This window comes from Scylla paramamosain, chromosome 7 (assembly GCF_035594125.1).
Source record: "Scylla paramamosain isolate STU-SP2022 chromosome 7, ASM3559412v1, whole genome shotgun sequence".
Classification (NCBI taxonomy): domain Eukaryota; kingdom Metazoa; phylum Arthropoda; class Malacostraca; order Decapoda; family Portunidae; genus Scylla; species Scylla paramamosain.
The window spans coordinates 23,149,177-23,173,115 of NC_087157.1; the positions used below are offsets into that span (position 1 = coordinate 23,149,177).

The window sequence follows — 23,939 nt, forward strand, 5'->3', positions numbered from 1 at the left end:
CTACATTCAACCTGTTCCTAAAAAGGGTGATCGTTCTAATCCCTCAAACTACTGTCCTATTGCTTTAATTTCCTGCCTATCTAAAGTTTTTGAATCTATCCTCAACAGGAAGATTCTTAAACATCTATCACTTCACAACTTTCTATCTGATCGCCAGTATGGCTTCCATCAAGGCCACTCTACTGGTGATCTTCTGGCTTTCCTTACTGAGTCTTGGTCATCCTCTTTTAGAGATTTTGGTGAAACTTTTGCTGTTGCCTTGGACATATCAAAAGCTTTTGATAGAGTCTGGCACAAAGCTTTGATTTACAAACTACCCTCCTACAGTTTCTATCCTTCTCTCTGTAACTTCATCTCAAGTTTCCTTTCTGACCGTTCTATTGCTGCTGTGGTAGACGGTCACTGTTCTTCTCCTAAATCTATTAACAGTGGTGTTCCTCACGGTTCTGTCCTGTCACCCACTCCCTTCTTATTATTCATTAATGATCTTCTAAACCAAAATTCTTGTCCTATCCACTCCTACGCTGATGATACCACCCTGCACTTTTCTACGTCTTTTCATAGACGTCCAACCCTTCAGGAGGTAAATATATCATGCAGGGAAGCCACAGAACGCTTAACTTCTGATCTTTCTAAAATTTCTGACTGGGGCAGAGCAAACTTGGTATTGTTCAATGCCTCAAAGACTCAATTCCTCCATCTATCAACTCGACACAACCTTCCAGACAACCATCCCCTCTTCTTCAATGACACTCAACTGTCCCCCTCTTCTACACTGAACATGCTCGGTCTGTCCTTTACTTATAATCTGAACTGGAAACTTCACATCTCATCTCTAGCTAAAACAGCTTCTATGAAGTTATGCGTTCTGAGACGTCTCTGCCAGTTTTTCTCACCCCCCAGCTGCTAACTCTGTACAAGGGCCTTATCCATCCATGTATGGAGTATGCTTCACATGTCTGGGGGGGGTTCCACTCATACTGCTCTTCTAGACAGGGTGGAATGAAAAGCTTTTCATCTCATCAATTCCTCTCCTCTAACTGACTGTCTTCAGCCTCTCTCTCACCACCGCAATGTTGCATATCTAGCTGTCTTCTGCCGCTATTTTCATGCTAACTGCTCTTCTGATCTTGCTAACTGCATGCCCCCCCTCCTTCCGCGGCCTCGCTGCACAAGACTTTCTTCTTTCTCTCACCCCTATTCTGTCCACCTCTCTAATGCAAGAGTTAACCAGTATTCTCAATCATTCATCCCTTTCTCTGGTAAACTCTGGAACTCCCTGCCTGCTTCTGTATTTCCACCTTCCTATGACTTGAATTCCTTCAAGAGGGAGGTTTCAAGACACTTATTCATCAATTTTTGACCACTGCTTTGACCCTTTTATGGGACTGGCACTTCAGTGGGCATATTTTTTTATTGGATTTTTGTTGCCCTTGGCCAGTTTCCTTCCTACATATTAAAAAAAAAAAAAAAAAAAAAAAAAAGTTCAGTACTGACCTGTATCAGCAAGCACACTGCGTGGTGTAGGCACTCGTGCCAGGACAACAGGGAACATTACGTCACATGCCTGGTTGTCCACCTGTAGATTGTTCACCTTGAGATGGATCCGCCGCTGGTGGGTTGACTGGCTGAACTAAGAGGAAAATGACATAGTAAAAAACTTCAGCAACCATATCCAGGTCTTGACTTGCTAATCAACACAAGCCATAAAGCTGCTATAAATTACTGTACACTGAAGACTCCAGTCCTGAATACTCTGTGATTTTTAAGTTTTAGGATGCATAAATATGATGTTAGTAGTGTCCCAGGATACAGAGTTGTTGTGATATAATGTAAATATTTGGGGAAATTTTCCTGGCTGTTCTGTGATCCAATGGTGTGTGCGTAGCAACTACAGCCCTGAGATCAGGACTGCTCAAAATACTTACCTGTAACCAGACACCTGGCTGGAAGGTGCGCCGAATTTTTCTTTTGAATGGCTTTGACACCATCATCTTGGCATAGTCCACCTGTAACCAAACATTTCCTTAATGTTTATTCAAATACACACACACACACACACACACACACACATCTATCTATAAGATGATAACAAGAAATAATAATACAAGGGAAGGAATCTCAGTCTCCTTCCTCTTCTCTATTAGCTTCCTGTTATGATGGGAGAGAATATGGTGGCTTTATTCCTCCTTTTGGTGATGTGTGTGTGGCCGGGCCATGTTCCCTTCAGCATCTTCATTTTTCTTGATTCATTACATTCCCTTTCAATTACCATTCTCTCACAACACAAAGCTGCATCATACTCTTGCAGTTATTTTTTCTGGCAGGTGTTATGAAGCTTTATATTTTAAATTTATCATCTTATTTTCAAGAATCACACTCATGATGATGACAATAATGATGGATAATTACAAGAAGCTTGAGTAAGAAGCAAACTTACCTCCAGATTGCGAGCACACACAAAGTGGCTACAAACACTTGAAGCATCTGGCAAAGCTTTTACTTGAGCTTGGTATAGCTGATAACACTTTTCTAGCAGCTCTGTCTGTGACTGAGTGAAAGGCCTGTGTTTCCTGCCTTTCTCCTTACAGTGTTCCCACACCACTCCAGAGCTGGCAGAAAAGTTGAGTGAAGTTAACATAAGAGTCAATGGTAAACTAACCATTTAGACAACTTTCAAAATTGATATCTGTAGTTGATCTAAGTATCTACTTTGGATACACTGAAATACAGTTGGTGCTAAAAAACATGACAGAATTCTCAGTTTGTGTCAGCTCACCATCCAACTAGTTTGATCTGAATGCATGGGGCCTTAGGCACAATCACACATTAAGGGCAGGAGCATACGAGCGACTCTGTGGCCCCACATCGTGGCATGGATGTGGCTCTCCATAAGTTTCCATTGTCTATAAGCTGTCCCGCACACACGAGCATCTGTGGCAAGTGACTGTGGCAAGCTGTCGCTCATCCCTGCCACAGTATGGCGCAACTTTGTGTTGAGGACCTGTGCACACGAATGACTGTGGCTGAGCAACAGAATCATGACAGCTATGGGCAGTCACATACCAAACGTTGAGGAGTAAGCACATTTTCCTTTTTACATATCATATATACCAATACCATGGCTACATTCGATATAGATCGATTCATTATTGAAACTGAAGATCAGCCAGCAATATGGGACGTATGCTGCAATGACTACAGCAATAAAATTGCCAAAGCCAAGGCATGGGAGGATGTGCCCCAGTGGCATGTGCCCATACACACGGGTAACTCTGTGGTGTGGCTTGGTCAAGACATAGACACTTAAACATGTTTCAGTGTGTTCGCCACAGCGTGGCGAACAAAAAGTCACTCGTGTGCTCCTGGCCTAACAGTTTTAGCACAGATTTGATAGCTGAGTGATAAGGTAGTGTTTTTTATGCGTGGTTTCCTAAATTCACTTCTGCATGTTACTCTTACCTATCTTTCCATATCTCCCCCCAGTGGCTACTAAACTGCATGTTACTGGTGACAAAATAGTGTCTATTGTTGCCATGTGCTGATAAATAAAAAAAAACATCAAAGAAACAATTAGTATTCCTGTAGTTAAAGAGAGAATTATGTAATGGTGGGTCAAGAGGTTCAGAGATGGTGGCTACACTGTCTATTGCAGAGCATAAGTGAGGTGTGTGGTAAGAAAGAAAATTGCTCAGCAAACCCTGAACATTAAGAAAAGATATATAGAATTTAATCCTCACCTAACAGGAAGGAAAATGAAAGAAAAGAACCCCTGTGTTCTTGGTAGTGAATGTCTGAAATTTTTGTCATCACAACCTTGGCTACATCTCTGAACTTCTTGACCCACCAGTACACAGTTCTCTAACTCGAGTAATACTAATTGTTCTTAAATGTTTTTATTTCTCAGCACAAGGCAACTACAGATGCTATTTCATCAACAGTAGCAGGTACTTTAGTAGCCATTGGTGGGTGATATGGAAAGATATGTTACAATAACTTGCAGAAGTCAAGTCAGGAAAGCATGCACCAAAAAAAACATGTTATCACTTATCTATCAAATTTATACTAAAACCGTTAACATGTGAGTGTGCCCAAGGCCACCATCTGTCTTGATTTGCCAGGTGAGATATCACTACTCTGCTCTCCCATGCAACTGGATCAAACTAGTTGAATGATGCACAGATGCAGACACCAACTAAAAATTCTGTCATCTTTTTTTGGCACTGACTTATGTAGTGACGTGTGTCCTTCACAACAAGAGTTGCAAAAAAAAAAATGCAACAAATATTAATATGACTACACAATGTGATTAAGCATATCACTGAATAAAGTGAAAACAGGTACAGATTTATTTTTACACAACAACATGTTATGTTTCCTGTAAGGGGTAAAAGAGACATTTCAATAAATGCTATTGATATCAACATATCTCTTAGTCTTTCACAATGCAAATTATCTTCAAGGCAGTTGAACACAGCACTTACATCTGATAATAAAAAAATCTTAACCAGGAATCTGTACAATCATACCTGGCAAGGCTGATATAGGCAACCTCTTTCCTGTTATTATCATCCACTAGTGAAACTCCAATGCTGTTGAGTGAGAGTGTCATTTCTTGTTGGAATCGCTCCAGCATAGGAGCATTCAAAGCAGCAGAGGTGATGTTAATGTCATCAATAAATAGTACACATCTCTGCTGATTCTGAAGGAACACAGCCCAGAAGACAGACCCATCAGCTGTCCCACCTTGGTCATCCTGGAGGAAAAATGGGAAAAAATTACTTTCATTTCTTACTAATTACTGTGTATGCATGTAATTGTGAATATATAACAAAAGTAATTAAAGAGTATTTTACTTGTCTGTTTATTTTTTTGCTTGTTTCCATTTCACAGTTTTGGCTTCACATACATACCAATAATGTAATTTTTGTGTAACTAATACAAGGATTAATTGCAAACAGACCAAGAAACACATCCCACTGATGCATTGTAGTGTTCACCTTTTCCAAGGTTAGGGTGACTGGCTTGTTGTCCCCAAAAGAGCCACACACTGCCAGAGTGCCTCCAGGTTCCTTCCAGGTGAAATGTACCACACTCATAGGATCCAACACACTGAAAAGAAGAGAGAGAGAGAGAGAGAGAGAGAGAGAGAGAGAGAGAGAGAGAGAGAGAGAGAGAGAGAGAGAGAGAGAGAGAGAGAGAGAGAGAGAGAGAGAGAGAGAGAGAGAGAGAGAGAGAGAGAGAGAGAGAAGCTATTTACTTATCACTCCCATCAGAAAGTTGAGTACAATAGGCCTCCAGAAAGTACTGTAATATTTCTCTCTGGTAGAAGTAATTAATGGTAAAAGCAAGGTGGAAAGAAGATAAATAAATAAAAAAAATAAATAAATTAGGCCAACAGTTTGAGAGATTACTTGTTCTAATCTAGAGGTGAAGTAGCATCCAAGAGGGAAGCTGAAAATCATTATGTAAAATTAGATATATCCACTACAGGATTTTCTTGTTTCATGAGAGAGAGAGAGAGAGAGAGAGAGAGAGAGAGAGAGAGAGAGAGAGAGAGAGAGAGAGAGAGAGAGAGAGAGAGAGAGAGAGAGAGAGAGAGAGAGAGAGAGAGAGAGAGAGAGAGAGAGAGAGAGAGAGAGAAACACTAAGTAACTTGAATATCCAACCATATTGCACTGCCTATGTAATGCAATGTATGGTGGAAAAACTAAGTGAGTATATAAGTAAAATGAAGTGTGCACTTGCTGGTAGAAGGGTAAGGACTGACAGAGGGTAGTGTTGTGAGAGTTAGATTGAGTCACCTGATTTTAATTTAATGAGAGAGTCATAGGGAGCTTATGGTAATTTCAAGAAGGAATATTTAATTGTGTTAAAGTCTGAGTGAGCTATAGAGGAGATATCCTTAATCAGTTATTTAAGATTAATGCTATTTGAACTCTCCTATCCTCAAATTGGTTTACATTTGACCATGAGATTAACTTTTAAGGACTTTTCCATAGTGACAGGTTTCTGTTAAGCATCATCAATAATACTATCTATAACTTTCTTGACAGTAAATTTAATAAGCCTTCCTCTAATGACACCCAGATGACACCTAAGACATACATAAAATTACCTTACTATGGCCACCACAGTCATACTATTAGAAAAAGACTTAGTACCATACTTAAAACACAATACCCTGACACTAAATTCAGTCTCACCTTTGCTAATAACTTTACTATTACCTCTTTCTTTAAATTTAGAGGCAGCATCCCTGTTAGACTCATCTCAAATATAATTTATGAATTTAACTGTTTGAGTTGTAAGACTTGATATAAAGTAAGTACAAATGATGAATAGTACCACATATACTTACACAAACTGTTAAGGGGAAAATAAGTAAAGCTGCTGTAAATACTGTGTACAGAGGAAGATATGTTCCAAAAATTTGGAAAATTCTGGGATTTGGAAAGTGTCAGGTGCCAAGAGTCCCAGATAAAAGATCATGTACCTGTATGTTCCTTGTGTTGTGTAAGAGAAACCAAGAGGAATCTTACACACAGAATTAGTGAACATAAAGGTAATTCGACTCATACACAGAATCAACTAGCTCATCCCCTTTTCTCTGCAATAAGAACACACTCACACAAACATGACCATCCCTTTTTGGAAAAAGACTTCAGAATACTACATAAAGTAGATGCACATACAGACATTAAAATATTAGAAGCTACTTATATTAACACTTAAAACCTGAATTAAATAACCAATTATCATCATCACAATTGTACCTTTTATAAACCTTGCTCGAAGCTTCAGTTTCTGAGCTAGTCAATTTAACTCTCACAATACCACCTTCTGTCAGTCCTCACCCTTCTACCAGTGACTGCACACTTCGTTTTACTTAGATACTCACTTAGTTTTTCTTTGCTGTTTTTTTATAAATTTTTTAGTTAACAATGTAAGGAGGAGGCAGTAGACACCTGCCGAAACGATAATTACTCCCAGTGAGGCTAAAGCACTGATCAGGGGATGCTGTGAACTTATCATTAAACCCAGCTGTGACCTCAATGAATATTTCCCTTTGTGTCTCACAACACAAGGGGGCAGTCACAGCCTGCCCTCTAAAGACAACTCTCTTCCTCCACACAAAACTACAAGCACCTAATAACACACACACCCTTCACTCAAAAATCTTAAAATCATCATGGCGACTCCTACACTAGCCTCAGAGTCCCCATCTGGGAAGGGGACCATAAATGTCCCCAGGTCGGACTGCCTTTCTGTCGACGACCCTAAGTGTCTTGACATCCCCCTCAACTTTTTCTTCATTAACTTCTGCAACATTCGCGGTCTAAGATCTAATTTTCAATCTGTAGAACACCACCTCTCCTCTTCTAAACCTCATCTTCATTTCCTCACTGAAACTCAGGTGTCTGAGGCAACTGACAGTAGCCCCTTTTCTGTTCCCTCCTACTTTCTCTATCCTCATTTTCGATCCAAAGCTGGATGCTGCGTTTATGTGCACAATGACTTAACCTGCTCTCGTGCCCACGCTCTTGAATCTTCCGAGTTTTCCACCATCTGGCTACAACTACAGAGTCACTCTCAAACTAAATCTATCTGTGCTGTATACCTTTCACCTAAATCCTCTGACTATAAGAAATTCTTTGACTACTTAACTTCCAAAGTTGAGCACATTCTGACTCTCTTCCCTTTTGCAGAGATCTCCATTCTTGGACACTTCAATGTTCACCACCAGCTTTGGCTTTCCTCTACCTTCACTGACCATCCTGGTGAACTAGCCTTCAACTTTGCTATCCTCCACAACCGAGAGCAATTGGTGCAACACTCTACTCGTATTCCTGACCGTCTTAGAGATACACCCAACATTGTTGACCTTTTCCTGACCTCTAGTCCTTCAGCTTATGCTGTCACCCTTTCTTCTCTGTTGGGATCCTCCGATCACAATCTCATATCTGTATCTTGTCCTATTGCTCCAATCCCTCCTCAGGATCCCCCTAAGCGAAGGTGCCTCTGGTGTTTTGCCTCTGCTAGTTGGGGGGACCTGAGGAGGTATTTTCCTGATTTTCCTTGGAATGATTACTGCTTCTGTGTCAGAGACCCGTCTTTGTGTGCTGAGCGCATAACAAAGGTGATAGTGTCTGGCATTCCTCACTCTTTTTCTCATCCTAAACCTTCTAAACCTTGGTTTAACACAGCTTGTTCTCATGCTATACATGATAGAGAGGTGGCCCACAAAAGGTACCTAAGCCTTCCATCACCAGAATCTCATGCACTTTATATTTCTGCCCGGAACCATGCCAAGTCTGTTCTCCAACTAGCTAAAAACTCCTTCATTAACAGAAAGTGTCAAAACCTTTCAAGATCTAACTCTCCTTGTGACTTCTGGCATCTAGCCAAAAATATCTCCAATAACTTTGATTCTTCTTCTTTCCCTCCTTTATTTCAACTAGATGGCACCATTGCTATCACATCTATTTCTAAAGCTGAACTCTTCGCTCAAACCTTTGCTAAAAACTCTACCTTGGATGATTCTGGGCTTGTTCCTCTGTCTCCTCCACCCTCTAACTACTTCATGCCACCTATTAAAATTCTTCGCAATGATGTTTTCCATTCCCTTACTGGCCTAAACCCTCGGAAGGCTTATGGACCTGATGTTCTCCGAAACTGTGCCTCCGTGCTTGCACCTTGCTTAATCAAACTCTTTCAGCTCTGTCTGTCAACATCTATCTTTCCTTCTTCCTGGAAGTTTGCCTATATTCAACCTGTTCCTAAAAAGGGTGACCGTTTTAATCCCTCAAACTACTGTCCTATTGCTTTAATTTCCTGCCTATCTAAAGTTTTTGAATCTATCCTCAACAGGAAGATTCTTAAACATTTATTACTTCACAACCTTCTATCTGATCGCCAGTACAGGTTCCGTCAAGGCTGCTCTACTGGTGATTTGGCTTTCCTAACTGAGTCTTGGTCATCCTCTTTTAGAGGTTTTGGTGAAACTTTTGCTGTTGCCTTGGACATATTCAAAGCTTTTCATAGAGTCTGGCACAAAGCTTTGATTTCCAAACTACCCTCCTACAGCTTCTATCCTTCTCTCTGTAACTTCATCTCAAGTTTCCTTTCTGACTGTTCTATTGCTGCTGTGGTAGATGGTCACTGTTCTTCTCCTAAATCTATTAACAGGGTTCTGTCCTGTCACCCACTCTCTTCTTATTATTCATTAATGATCTAAACCAAACTTCTTGTCCTATCCACTCCTACACTGATAATACCACCCTGCACTTTTCCACGTCTTTTCATAGATGTCCATCCCTTCAGGAGGTAAACATTTCACACAAGGAAGCCACAGAATGCTTGAATTCTGATCTTTCTATAATTTCTGATTGGGACAGAGCAAACTTGGTATTGTTCAATGCCTCAAAAACTTGAGACAACCTTCCAGACAACTATCTCCTCTTCTTCAATGACACTCAACTGTCCCCCTCTTCTACACTGAACATCCTCGGTCTGTCCTTTACTTATAATCTGAACTGGAAACTTCACATCTTATCTCTAGCTAAAACAGCTTCTATGAAGCTAGGGGTTCTGAGACGTCTCTGCCAGTTTTTCTGACCCCCCCCCAGCTACTAACTCTGTACAAGGGCCTTATCCGTCCATGTATGGAGTATGCTTCACATGTCTGGGGGGTTTTCACTCATACTGCTCTTCTAGACAGGGTGGAATCAAAAGCTTTTCATCTCATCAACTCCTCTCCTCTAACTGACTGTCTTCAGCCTCTCTCTCACCGCCGCAATGTTGTATCTCTAGCTGTCTTCTACCGCTATTTTCATGCTAACTGCTCTTCTCATCTTGCTAACTGCATGCCTCCCCTCCTCCCACGGCCTCGCTGCACAAGACTTTCTTCTTTCTCTCACCCCTATTCTGTCCACCTCTCTAACGCAAGAGTTAACCAGTATTCTCAATCATTCATCCCTTTCTCTGGTAAACTCTGGAACTCCCTGCCTGCTTCTGTATTTCCACCTTCCTATGACTTGAATTCCTTCAAGAGGGAGTTTTCAAGACACTTATTCATCAATTTTTGACTACTGCTTTGACCCTTTAATGGGACTGGCATTTCAGTGGGCATTTTTTTTATTGGAGTTTTGTTGCCCTTGGCCAGTGTCCTTCCTACATAAAAGAAAAGAAAAAAACAAAAAAACAATACATGTCGTCTTTTTTGTTTTTACTTTTTATTATTGTGGCCCTTATGTGTTATAATTTCTTAAAATTATATCTTTTTAATATTGTACTAATATAATTATATATTTTACCCTGAAGGTGCCTTCTGTGAAGGTGAAACGTTGGAAGTAATAAAGTGAAAAAAAAGAAAGAACTCTGGATGTTTTCCCTGTTCACCTCTACTGTGTCTTGGAACTTCATTGTGTATATATATATATATATATATATATATATATATATATATATATATATATATATATATATATATATATATATATATATATATATATATATATATATATATATATATATATAGTGGAACCTCAGTAACTGAACATCTTAATTTTTTTAACAAAATTTCCAAGTCATTACTACTTCGATTGCAGTACCATAATTTGGTTTTAGAACAAAGTTACTTGATTTCAAATATCAAAAGACATAACAAAAGCTGCCGTTTATTACTAATCTATAGTTTCTATAAATATTTCCTTTATTTTTATATCTTTGGAGGAGAGAGACAAAGTGTAAGACTGTAATTCAATCTTTGAAATAAGGTAAATGCGATCCTGTTGAAAAGCTTCGATGTATATAAACAGTTTTCAGCATTCAGGAGTAATCCTAAGCCACCAGTGACTCTCTCAATGACCTCCAATGCCATCACTATTGCATAACTGCATTTTTCAAGTAACTTTTCCCAGCAGCAAGATGTCTAAGTGTTATGATCACCTTCATTTCCTCTGTAATTCTTCCCTCACTAGATTGGTGACAAAGAGAATATCTGCACAGTGTAAACAGTATCTTCTGATGAGTTCTGTGTCACTACGTTCATTCAATACATCCTTTCTGGATAAATAATTTGTGAGCCGGAGATGTCGTGAAGCAGCCATCTTGGCTGTGGTAGCGTCTGTCATAAGCCGCTAAGACAGGATAACCTATGGGGAAAACAGTTTTGTTTTTTTTATAACTTCAGATTTCGAATGGCATTCAGAAACTAACTAAGTTCGAGAACTGAGGTTTCACTGTATATATATATATATATATATATATATATATATATATATATATATATATATATATATATATATATATATATATATATATATATATATATACAAAAAATCTGCAGGGACACTTTTGCAAATTACATGATATAACTTAATTCATTCTATCCCTGTGCCTATTATATCCTTCTCTGCCAGACAAATCAAAACACAACCCACAAATATTAGTGTACTAAATCTCTTTTAGCAGACATCAATGATCAGAATTGTCAACCAAAACACAATCAATGAGAAATTACTTACATGACACTTTCATCATGTTCCTGCTGCCACAGAGCGATGCTGGTATTCCTCAGGTGGTTGATGAAGAGTGCCGGGGCTGCTCCCTCGTAGTACTGATCAAACTGCACCACCACTCCACTTTCCTTTATGTTCACTTCTCCTAGTATACCACCATACTGGAAAGCAAGTCACACCATATGAAAACTGTCAGTGTGTGCTCATAGCTTGCATTTATGATTTTTTTTTTTTTTTTTCATGAAAGAGTGAGTACTGACAACAGGCAATAAAAATTTATAAATCTATACAGTGGTACCTTGACTTATGAGTTTAATTCGTTCCATGACAGAGCTCATAACTCAATTTTCTCACATGTCATATAAATTTTCCCCATTGAAATGAAATGAAATGACATTAATCCATTCCAGTCCCCCCAAAAAACACTCCAATTTTTTGTTACATGTTTTAAAATACAATAAACTGTTGATGTAATGAACCTTTCTTTACCAAATTTCTGGTATAATGACCCTTTTAAGGTTATTGAACACTTATTTTACTTTTATGAAACTGTTTCATAAAAATGTGTGTGTGTGTGTGTGTATTTACCTAGTTGTATTTTACAAGGCCTGAGCTACGCTTACGTGGTTCCACCTCCATATCTCCATTTGTCCAGTTTTTCCTTGAAGTTGTGGACACTCATTGCTGATACTACATTCTCACTGAGCTTCTTCCAAACTTCTATATTTTCTGTGGGAAACTATATTTCTTTATGTTACTCAATCATCTTCCTTTTCTTAGTTTTTTTGCAGTGTCATCATGTGCATCTGGTATTTCCTACTTCTCTTCACGGCAGTTTCTCATTATCTATTTCTTCCACTCTATTCCACAATTTATAAATTAGTATTAAGTCTCCCATTGCTTTTCTTTGTTCCAATGTTGGCAGATTAATTTCCTTTAACCTGTCTTCATATGTCAATTCTTCCAGTTTTGGAACTATCTTCATTGCCATCCTTTGTATCCTTTCTATTTTTTTTACATGTTTCTTCTTATGGGGAGACCACACTAATTCAGCATATTCGAACTTTGGTCTAATCATGGTGGTAATATCTTTCTCATCATATCTCTACCCATGTAGTGGAATGCTGCTCAATATTTCTCACCATTTTATATGTATCTCTGATCAGATATCTTTTCTACATGCTTCTCTGACAGTTGATTATCCTGTTTTGTCACTCCCAGATCTTTCTCTTCTTGTACTTTTATTATTTCTTAATTTCCCACTTTATATGTTCATTATGGTCTCTTTTCACTTTTTACCATTTCCATTACATGACATTTTTTCACATTAAATTCTATCTCCCATTTCTTACTCCAATCCTAGACTTTATTCAAATCCTCTTGTAGAATTTCACACTCTTTGTTGTTTCTTATGTGTCTTTGTAATTTAGCATCATCTGCAAACAAGCTCATGTAACTCTTTACTCCTTCAGGCATATCAGTTATGTAGATAGGAAAGTACTGATGCCAGCACTAATCTTTGTGGTATTCCACTATCTACTTTTCTCCATTTCAATTTAACATCATTTACTACCATTCTCATTTCTTTTCCCTTTAAGTAACTTTCCATCCAATATTTTTATTTTTCTATTTAATCCTCCTATATTTTCTAGCTTCCTTAATAACCTGTTGTTGTTGTTGTTGGTAACTTTGTCAAAAGCTTTTTTTTTAGATCTGACTACACAGTTTACCCATTCATCCCTCTCCAGTGTTATATCAGTGACTTGAATAAAAGCTCATCAAATTGGTTACACATGATTGCTTTTGTCTAAAGCCATACTTTTTTTTTTGTTATTACATCATCCTTTTCTAGAAATTCTGTCCACTGCTTCTTTTATCACTTTTCACAGATCTTACATGCTATGCTGGTCATTGATACTGGTCTGTAGTTTACTAGTTCTTCTTTCTTTCCATTTTTATAAACTGGCACTATGTCTGGTCTTTTCCATTCCTTAGGCACTCTTCCAGTTGATACTGAGCACTTTATTATGTTATATACTGGTTCAGTTAATTGTTTTCTGCACTCTTTTAAAATGAAACCTGATACTCCATCTGGTTCTGTTGCTTTTCTCTCTTCCAGTCCCCCCATAATTTTATATCTTCTTTAATTACTATAATTTCCCACATTTGCTTTTCTGTCTTCTTGTCTTGTGGTTCTTTAAAATTCTGATTCATCTGTGAAAACTTGTTGAAACTTTTTGTATAGCAATTCAATTATGTCTTTTGGGTCTTCATATGTTTCATTTCCATCCTTCAATCTTTCTAGTTTTTCTTTTAATTTAATTTATCCATTTATAAATGCATAGAACAGCTTTGGTTCATCTTTGCACTTTCCAACTATACCCTTTTCATATCCTTTCTCTTCCTTCCTCCTTATTTTCCCATATTCATTTTTTGCTATCTTAAAGTATTCTTTATTTTTTTGGTTTCAATTTCTCTTCATTCTTATCCATACTTCATACTTTTTTTGCACTTGCGCATCTTGCATTGAACCACACCAGTTTTCATTTCTCTTTAGGTTTATATAATGGGACATATTTATTCATTCCAGTCTCATATATTTCCATAAAAATGTCATACTTATCTTGTACATCATTTGCAGTTTTCAGTTTTTCCTAGTCCATTTCTTCATGAAATTTCTTAAGATCATTTATATTTGCTTTTCCAAAGTTTCTCCTGTTTTCTTTGTATGATCTTAACTGATATCATTATTGGTCTCTCTTTCTATCATTATATGGTCACTTTTTCCCATAGGGCACACGTATCAGTTCTTTAGTTAGGTCCATACCCTTTGTTAGTATCAGGTCCAGTCTTGCTGGTTTGTCCCTTATATCTTGTATTTTCAGTCACCCATTGCATCAATGAGTCTTCCATAGTCAGCTTCAGAAATCTTTCTCCCCATGCAGTCTCATTTTCTCCTGCTTCAAACATTTCCAATTTACTTCTTTGCAAATGAAGTCACCAATCAATAATACTCTTTTATTACTTTTGATTAATTTACTCAAACAGTGAGTGAGTGTGTGTGTGTGTGTGTGTTTACCTAGTTGTGGTTTATGGGAGGGGAATAATCTCATAGTATCCCATCTTTATATCTATCCAGTTTGGTCTTAAAAGCATGGACAGTTATGCCATTGACAATGTCTTCACTGAGTTCATTCCATTTGTTCACACTTCTGTGAGGAAAACTATACTTTTTGATGTCTCTTCTACAGTTAACTTTCTTCAACTTCTTACTGTGTCCCCTTTTACTTTGTGTGTATAAATTTATAAAACATTCTTTGTCCACATTTTCCATACCATTTATCATTTTATAGATGTTTATTAAATCCCCTCTCTCTCTCTCTCCTATTTTCAAGGATAGGAATTTCCAACATTCTTAATCTCTCTTCATAGGTTGACTTACTCAACTCCGGAACCATCTTAGTGACTGCTCTTTGTACTCTTTCTAATTTTATGATATTCCTCCTTGTATGAGGAGACCATGCCACTGCTGCATATTCCAATCTTGGTCTTATCATGGAAATCAACAACTTTTTTTATCATTCCTTCATCCAAATATGAGAATGCCATTCTTACTCTTTTAACAAATTCATCGTCTCTCCAGTAATTTTATCAATGTGTTTGTCTGGAGTCAAATTTTCAGTAACTGTTACTCCCAAATCCACTTCCTCTTTTGATTTCTGTAACTTCACACCATCCATCTCATAATGATATTGTATTCTTTTCTTACTCTTACCAAACTCCATTACTTTACATTTTCTTAAATTGAATTCCATTTGCCAAGATGAACTCTATCTATATATCTTATTTAAATCATCTTGCAGTACCATACAGTCATTTACATTTTCTGACCTCCTCATCAGCTTAGCATCATCTGCAAATAAGTCCATATAAGTATCTATTTCTTCATTTATGTTGTTCAGATATATTACAAACATTATCGCTCCCAACACTGACCCCTGTGGGACACCACTAGTTACTTTCAGCCAAAATGAATTTTGGTCTTGTATTACTGTTCTCATCTCTCTATCATCCAGATAATCCTCCATCCACTCCAGCAGTCTTCCTCCAATTTTTCCATAATTTTTTATCTTCTATAGCAATCTTCAGTGTGGTACTTTGTCAAATGCTTTCCTCAAGTCTAAGTAGACACCATCCACCCATCCATCTCTCTCCTGCACAATATTGACTACCTTTGAATAAAAGAACAATAAGTTCATGGAGCATGATCTTCCCTTTCTAAATCCAAATTGACGATTTATCAAAACTTTTGACAATAAGCTCATGGACCATGATCTTCCCTTTCTCAATCCAAATTGACAATTTACCAAAACTTTATCTCTTTCCAAGTGTTCCATCTTTCCTTTATTGTTCTTTCACATAGTTTTCCTACAACACTAGTCAAGGACACTGATTTATGATTTAGTGGGTTTTTCTTATTTCCTCCTTTGAATATTGGTGTAATATTTGCTCTCTTCCAATCTTTTGATACTCTTCTCTACAATAGTGATGTCACCAATAGACTGTGAATTTTATCAGCCAGTTATTCTCTATATTCCTTCAATATCCAGTTTGATACTCCATCTGGATCCAGTATGAAACTCCCTTTCCACAGTAAATACCAATCTGAAACTATTGTTCATAACCTCTGCCATGTCCTGTGCATCCTCAGACTTTTCCTTCAACTTTCAATCTTGATACACCTTCCTTCTTCTTCACCTTCCCATTAATATGTCTAAAGAATAGTTTGGGTTTATTTATGTACTTTTCTATTATAGCATCAATATATTCCTCCCTTTTTTGCATTTTGTATTGAACCATTCTTTACCCTTTCTACATCTCACTCCTCCTCTAGGCACAAATTTCTCCACAGCAGAATTATATATCCTTATAAATTCATCCCATTTTCCTGAACATCTTCTGCATCTTCAAAGTCTTTCCAGTCCAGAGCAACAAAGTACTTTCTTGATTTCTCAAAGTCAGCTTTACTATATTTAAATCTTTTCACATTATAATTTTCATCAATGATTACATTTTAATTTTTCATATTAAATTCCATTAACACATGATTACTTTTACCTAGACGGCTATCATAGAGTATAGTTTCAATAATTTCCATATCCTTGGTAAACACTAAATTAAGTCTTGATGGTTTATCTCTTCCACTAAATCTGGTATCACAATCAACCCATTGAGTCATCAAGTTTTCCACCACCCAGTTTAATAGTCTATTACTCCATGAGTTCTCACTTCCAGCAGTTGTCAATATCTCCCAATTTATCTCCTTACAATTAAAATCACCAACAATAACTATATCATTACTTTCCATCACTATCTTTTCAAGACTTTAACACATCTATCAACATCTCTTCATGCTCTTCTTTTCGCCAAACATTGATCGAAGGTGGCACATACACTCCTACATAATTCATTATCCTTTTAATTCATTTCCACTTCTAATCATCACTTGTAGAATTTCAGACTTATCTTCACTTTTATTACCTTCTCCAATTTAACACATTTTTTAGTCAGAATGATCACTCCACTTCCTCCCTTGTCACTTCTATTTTTCATTTATAAATCACATTTATCATCACCAATGTCAGGAGTTCCACATTCATTTTTCCATTTTGTCTCACATAATACAACAACATCCAGTGCGGTTCTGCTTAACAACTTATTTCATTCCATTTTAGATTAGCATTAGTATAACATACCTTACTTACTGTTTGATGTACCATATCTTTATTCTCATATCTCTTACTCTCCAGAAAACTTCTTCTCCTCCTCCGTTTGTTATTCATTTTTTTGTTTAGCCTAATTTACTAGCTCAGTGTGTGTGTGTGTGTGTGTGTGTGTATTTACCTAATTGTATTTATCTAGTTATATTGTACAGGGCATGAACCAAAGCTCATTTTGTCCTGTCTCCATTACCATATTTATCCAGTTTCTCTTTAAACATGTGTACATTGTTTGCTGCGACCATCTCTCCTTTCAAATTATTCCAGAGATCAATAGTTTGATATGGGAAGCTGTATTTCTTGATGTTACATGAACCTCCACTCTTCTTTATTTTCTTCCCATGCCCCCTCGTCTGTCTCTCTCCTTCCTCCATCTGTGATACTAAATCATTTCTGTCTATTCTTTCTATATTGTTTATTAATTTGTAAATTGTTATCAGGTCTCCTCTTTCTCTTCTCTCTTGTAGTGTTGGTAATCCCATCTCTTCAAGTCTTTCTTCATAGATCAAGTCTTTCAATTCTGGTATAATATTTGTTGCTATCCTCTGTACTCTTTCCAGTTTCCGTATATCTTTTCATCTATGTGGAGCCCAAATTACTGCCGTGTATTCCATTTTAAGAGATGTCATGCTTGTTATAATTTTCATAATTTTTTTTTATCTAAATAGTTAAACAGCACTCTAATGTTTGTTAACAAACTGTATGTAGAGACGAATATCCCATTTATGTTCCTTTTAGGTAATAATGTGTCCTGGCTTATTACTGCTCCCAAATCTTTTTCTTCATTAATTTTCATTTTTATTTCTCCTCTCATTTTGTAATACCAAGAAGATCTCTTTTTACTTTTTCCTATTTCCAACATACAGCATTTTCTGGCTTTAAATTTTAGTTTCCATCTTAGGCTTCATGCATGTATCTTGTAACTCCTTGCAATCATTTTCATCCTTTATTATTTTCATTATTTTTTGCATCATCAGTGGACAGATATATAACTATTTAGATCCTCTGTCATATCATTTACATATATTTGAAACATAATAGGTGCCAACACAGATACTTGCTGTACCCCGCTTGTCACTGCGCCAACCTGAAATAGTGTCTCTGATTACTGTTCTCATTTCCCTCCTCTGCAAATAATCATTCATCCATCTCAATGTTGCTCCCTTTAGTCCTCCTCCATTATCTAACCTTCACATAAGGCTTTTGTGGGGAACTTTACCAAATGCTTTTTTGAGATCCAGGTATACTGCATCAACTCATCCACCATTCTCTTGCACTCTATCTATTACTCTTGTATAAAAGATCAGTAGATTTGTGACACAGGATCTCCCTTTCCTGAATCTATATTGCTTTTCTGTAATTATCTTGTCATCTTCTAAATATTGCATCCATCTGTCTTTACTTACTATTTCACAAAGCTTGGTTACAATACTTGTTAGTGACATTGGCCTACTGAATCCATTTTATTTCCCCCTTTGTATGTTGGAAATATGTTAGCTCTTTTCCATTCCCTTGATACTTTTCCTTCTTTCAACGAGCTGTTGATTATATCATATATGGATTCCTCCATATTTCTTTTATGCATTCTTTTAATATCCATCCATTTACTTGATCTGGTCCTGTAGCTTTTTAACATCCAGTTCTTCCAGCAGTTTCTTGATTTCTTGTCTCTTTACTTGTATTTCCTGTATTCCCTCTTTCTGTGATGCCACTTTCAGTGCCACAAAATCAGTTTCCTTTGTAAACACAGGTTGAAAAATTATTCATTAGTTTATTCATTTCCTCAGTAGTTTCAGAAATTCTTCCTTCCCTTTTCAACTTGTTCATGTCATCCCTATGTTTCTTTTTCCTGTTTATGTATCTGTAGAGGAAATTGGATTCTTCACTGCATTTTCTTACTATGTCACTATGTTCACCCAATGTCTCACTGTATTCACCATCATGGTTTGTATAAATTCTTCGCTTCACAACCCGACATTTTCTTTCACTTCCATCTCCTCCCAGTTAATTCCTTTAGTGAAGTTGCCTATTAAGAGGACTTTGTTACTTTTCCTTATCATTTCCTCTATACTATTTCTTGTTTCTAGTTGTATAATTTTATATCTTTTGGTCCCCCATGCATTAATTTTTGGTGGTATGTATGTTAAAATAAATTTAATTTTTTTCACTCTTTTTGATCTTAATCACAACACTCAAAGTTTCTGCCATTCCATCACCATATTTCACTTCCTCAACAATATCCTCTTTCACCAATATCATCACTCCTCCCTTTCCTTTTCTGTTTCTCCTCCATGTGCTATATCCATCATTTGCAAATCTAAACTTCATTTCCTCTTTTAATCTGGTTTCCATAAAACATACCACATCTGGTTTAATGTTCTTTAGGTAGACTTTAAGTTCCAATAGCCTCGACATCAAGCCATCTATATTTGTATACATAATTTTTAAACTTCCACCTGGTGATCTTCCATGGCATCTTTGTGCAACCATTTCCTCACTTTCATGTCCACAACCTTCCAAATGAATCTTCTCACTTGTTCCTGTGTTCTCTCCTTGTTTTTGACTGGGCCTCTATTCTCAACTCTTTCAGTTTACTTCTCTCTTCTTCATTCATGTCTCTTTTTATCCATATTTCCCTCATTCCTTCTACTTTTGCCAATTTTCCTGTTCTTAGTAAGACATGTTCTGCTGCTGTTTGTGACATAAATCTTACTTTCATGGGCCTTGTTGCATTTTCATCATACTTTCCAAACCTGTAAACCTCTGTTCTCCAACTAGTGAAAACTCCTTCATTAATAGAAAGTGTCAAAATCTTTCAAGAACTAACTTCCCTCATGACTTCTAGCACCTAGCCAAAAATATCTCCAATGACTTTGCTTCTTCTTCTTTCCTTCCTTTATTTCAACCAGATGGCACCACTGCTATCACATTTATCTCTAAAGTTTGACTCTTTGATCATACCTTTGCTAAAAACTCTACTTTGGATGATTCAGGGCTTGTTCCTCCCTGTCCTCCACCCTCTGACTACTTCATGCTACCTATTAAAATTCTTTGCAATGATGTTTTCTATGCCCTCGCTAGCCTAAATCCTCGGAAGGCTTATGGACCTGATGGGGTCCTATAGTTCTCCAAAACTGCACCTCTGTGCTTGCACCTTGCCTAGTCAAACTCTTTCAACCCTGTCTGTCAACATCTATCTTTTCTTCTTACTGGAAGTTTGCATACATTCAGCCTGTTCCTAAAAAGGGTGATCATTCAAATCCCTCAAACTATCATCTTATTACTTTAATTTCCTGCCTATCTAAAGTTTTTTAATCTATCCTCAACAGGAAGATTCTTAAACATCTATCACTTCACAACCTTCTATTTTATCGCCAGTATGGGTTCCATCAAGGCTGCTCTACTAGTGATCTTCTGGCTTTCCTTATTGAGTCTTGGTCATCCTCTTTTAGAGATTTTGGTGAAACTTTTGCTGTTGCCTTAGACATATCAAAAGCTTTTGATAGAGTCTGGCACAAAGTTTTCACTTCCAAACTACCCTCCTACAGCTTCTATCCTTCTCTCTGTAACTTTATCTCAAGTTCCCTTACTGCTGTGGTAGACAGTCACTGCTCTTCTCCTAAATCTATTAACAGTGGTGTTCCTCAGGGTTCAGTCCTGTCACCCACTGTCTTCCTATTATTCATCAATGATTTTCTATACCAAACTTCTTGTCCTATCAAATCCTACACTGATAATACCACCCTGCACTTTTCCACGTCTTTTCGTAGACATCCAACCCTTCAGGAAATAAACAGTTCACACAGGGAAGCCACAGAATGCCTTACATGTGGTCTCTCTTAAATTTCTAATTAGGGCAGAGCAAACTTAGTATTGTTCAATGCCTCAAAAACTCAATTCCTCCATCTATCAACTTGACAACCTTCCAGACAACTATCCCCTCTTCTTCAATGACTCAGCTGCACCCCTCTTCTACACAGAACATCTTCACCTTGTCCTTTACTTATTATCTAAACCGGAAACTTCACATCTCATCTCTAGCTAAAACAACTTCTATGAAGCTAGGCATTCTGAGATGTCCCTGCCAGTTTGTCTCAGCCTTCCAGCTGCCAACTTTGTACCCTTATCTATCCATGTATGGATTATACCTCACATGTCTGGGGGGGGTTCCACTCATACCGCTCTTCTAGACAGGGTGAAATTGAAAGCTTTTTGTCTCACCAACTCCTTTCCTCTAACTGACTGTCTTCACCCTCTTTCTCATTGCGGCACTGTTGCTTCTCTTGCTATCTTCTACAGCTATTTTCATGCTAATTGCTCTTCTGATCTTGCTAACTGCATGCCTCCCTTCCTCACACAGCCTTGCTGCACAAGTCTTTCTTGTTTCTCTCACCCCTATTCTCTCCACCTCTTTAATGCAAGAGTTATTCAACATTCTCAATCATTCACCTCTTTCTCTGGTGAACTCTGGAACTTCCTGCCTGCTTCTGTATTTCCACCTTCCTAGGATTTGAATCCTTTCAAGAGGGAGGTTTCAAGACAATTATCCTTCAAATTTTGAGTACTGCTTTGGACCCTATTTGGGAACCAGCACCTCAGTGGGCCTTTATTTTTCATTGGATTTTTGTTGCCCTTGACTGATGTCCCTCCTATACACACACACACACACACACACACACACACACACAAAAAAAAAAAAAAAAAAAAAAGTTCAACTATCCCCTTTCCTTCCCCTGCCACTTTTGCTATAATTTCCTTAGCCCATTTCACTTCTTGTTTCTCTCTTGCTATTTTCATGGGTAGGTTCTTCTCCTTGACCCTAAATACCACCACACATCTTTCTCTGTACCATTTTTCTTAAACCTAACTACTATCAGTATTTATTCCCATATACATATTGATGGCTGTCCTTTGACTAACCTATTTGATGATGTGCCAGTACATAATGTGCAAACTTAGTGGTACCATCATTTAAATAAATAGCATGGTCAAGTGGCTCTCAGAAGCAGATTCTAAGTTTTGCTAGTACAGTGGAACTTCAGTTAACACCTCCCTTTTTTAACAAATTGTTTTTTTAATAAAATTCTTAACTCATAACTGCTTCAGTTGCTGTACAATGTTTCATTTCTCTAACAAGCTATGCAGCAGCTGGCACACATGATGCTGTGTGTGTGTTAGTTAGTCATGCTGCAACCCTTATTCAGTGCACAATTGTACCATAATGTTCTCTATTTGGTGACACTTCTCTTGTTGTTTATTTCTAATAAGTAACCATGGGATCAAAAAACTTACTAAAAGTGGAAAGGCAGAAAGAAAAACAAGCAGAACAGCAGTAGAGATAAAGAAAGAGATCTTGTCCCTCCTACATAAAAAAAAAAAAAAAAAAAGGAAGCAATAAAAGAAGCAAATGTTGCCATAGGAGTGACTGTGATTACCAAGCAAAGATCACAGATATTATAAGTGGAAAAGTTGCTGTTGATTTGGATCAATGAAAAGCAGTTGGATGGTGACTATTTTGGAGGCTACAATTTGTGAGAAAGCAAGGCTCTGACACCAGGATTTGCTTATGAAAACCCCAGGTACAAATTTTAAGACTGATTTGTTTAAGGCAAGTCGAGGGCAGTTTGAAAAGTTCAAGAAGTGAAGTGGCATACACAGTGTGGTTCACCATGGAGAGGCTTCAAGTGCTAATCAGAAAGATGCAGAAGAATCTGTGAAAGAGTTTAGTGTGTATGTAACTGCTGAGTGTTTCATCCCCCCAGCAAGTGTTCAGTTGTGATTAGACTGGACTATTCTGGAAAAAAATGGCAGACAGAACATACATAACCCAGGAGGAAAAGGCTTTGCCTATGAAGGGCAGGCTAATTCTTTTGCTTTGTTGCAGTGCTAGCAGTGATTTGAAGGTAAAACCAATGCTTCTGTATCATTCAGAGAAGTCCCGTGTGTTTAAGAAAAATAAAGTTGTGAAAAGCAGGTCGTCCGTCATGTTGAGTAAGGTCTGGGTGACCAGACAGTTATTTCTGGAATGGAGCCATGATGTTCTTTGCTCCTAGTGTAAGGAGTTACTTTAATGAAAATAACTTTCCACTCAACTGCCTGCTTTTGCTTGACAATATTCCTGCTGCCCATCTCCCAGGCCTGGAGGCTGAGTTACTAGAAAAATTTAACTTCATTACCATGAAGTTTCTTCCTCCAAACACAACTCCACTCATTCAGCCAATGGAACAACAGGTCATTTCTAACTTTACAAAGTTATACACTAAAGCACTTTTCAAAGATGCTTTAAGGTTACTTCTGACATGGAGTTATCTCTGTGAGTTTGGAAGAATCATTTTAATATCCTGCATTGCTTAGTTCTTACTGACAAGGCCTGGCAGCAAGTGACTCACAGAACCTTGAACTCAGCCTGGAGGAATCTCTGGCTTGATTATGTTGTAGAGAAAGGCTTTGTGGGATTTGAGACAAAGCCTACTGAAGTTGATGACATCGTGTCTCTGGGCAAACACGTGAGCCTGGAAGCCAACAATGCTGATATTGAAGAGCTAGTGGAGAGACACAGTACGGAGTTGTCTACTGACAAACTTCAACTCCTTCAGAAGTAGCAGAAGGAGGTGCTTGAGGAAATATCTTTGGAGAA

General features: G+C 37.6%; 1 protein-coding gene across 1 annotated transcript in view; it reads right to left on the minus strand.

Moving 5' to 3' along the window:
• Positions 1-23,939, minus strand: part of LOC135101783 (intermembrane lipid transfer protein Vps13-like) — a 134,332-nt gene that overhangs the window by 26,938 nt on the left and 83,455 nt on the right. The window contains exons 54-59 of the mRNA XM_064006077.1: positions 11,529-11,683; positions 5,001-5,112; positions 4,530-4,756; positions 2,441-2,612; positions 1,929-2,009; positions 1,498-1,633 (exon numbers count right to left, since the gene is read on the minus strand). Of these exons, the coding sequence (XP_063862147.1) occupies positions 1,498-1,633; positions 1,929-2,009; positions 2,441-2,612; positions 4,530-4,756; positions 5,001-5,112; positions 11,529-11,683 (883 nt within the window). The remainder of the gene's footprint in view (positions 1-1,497; positions 1,634-1,928; positions 2,010-2,440; positions 2,613-4,529; positions 4,757-5,000; positions 5,113-11,528; positions 11,684-23,939) is intronic.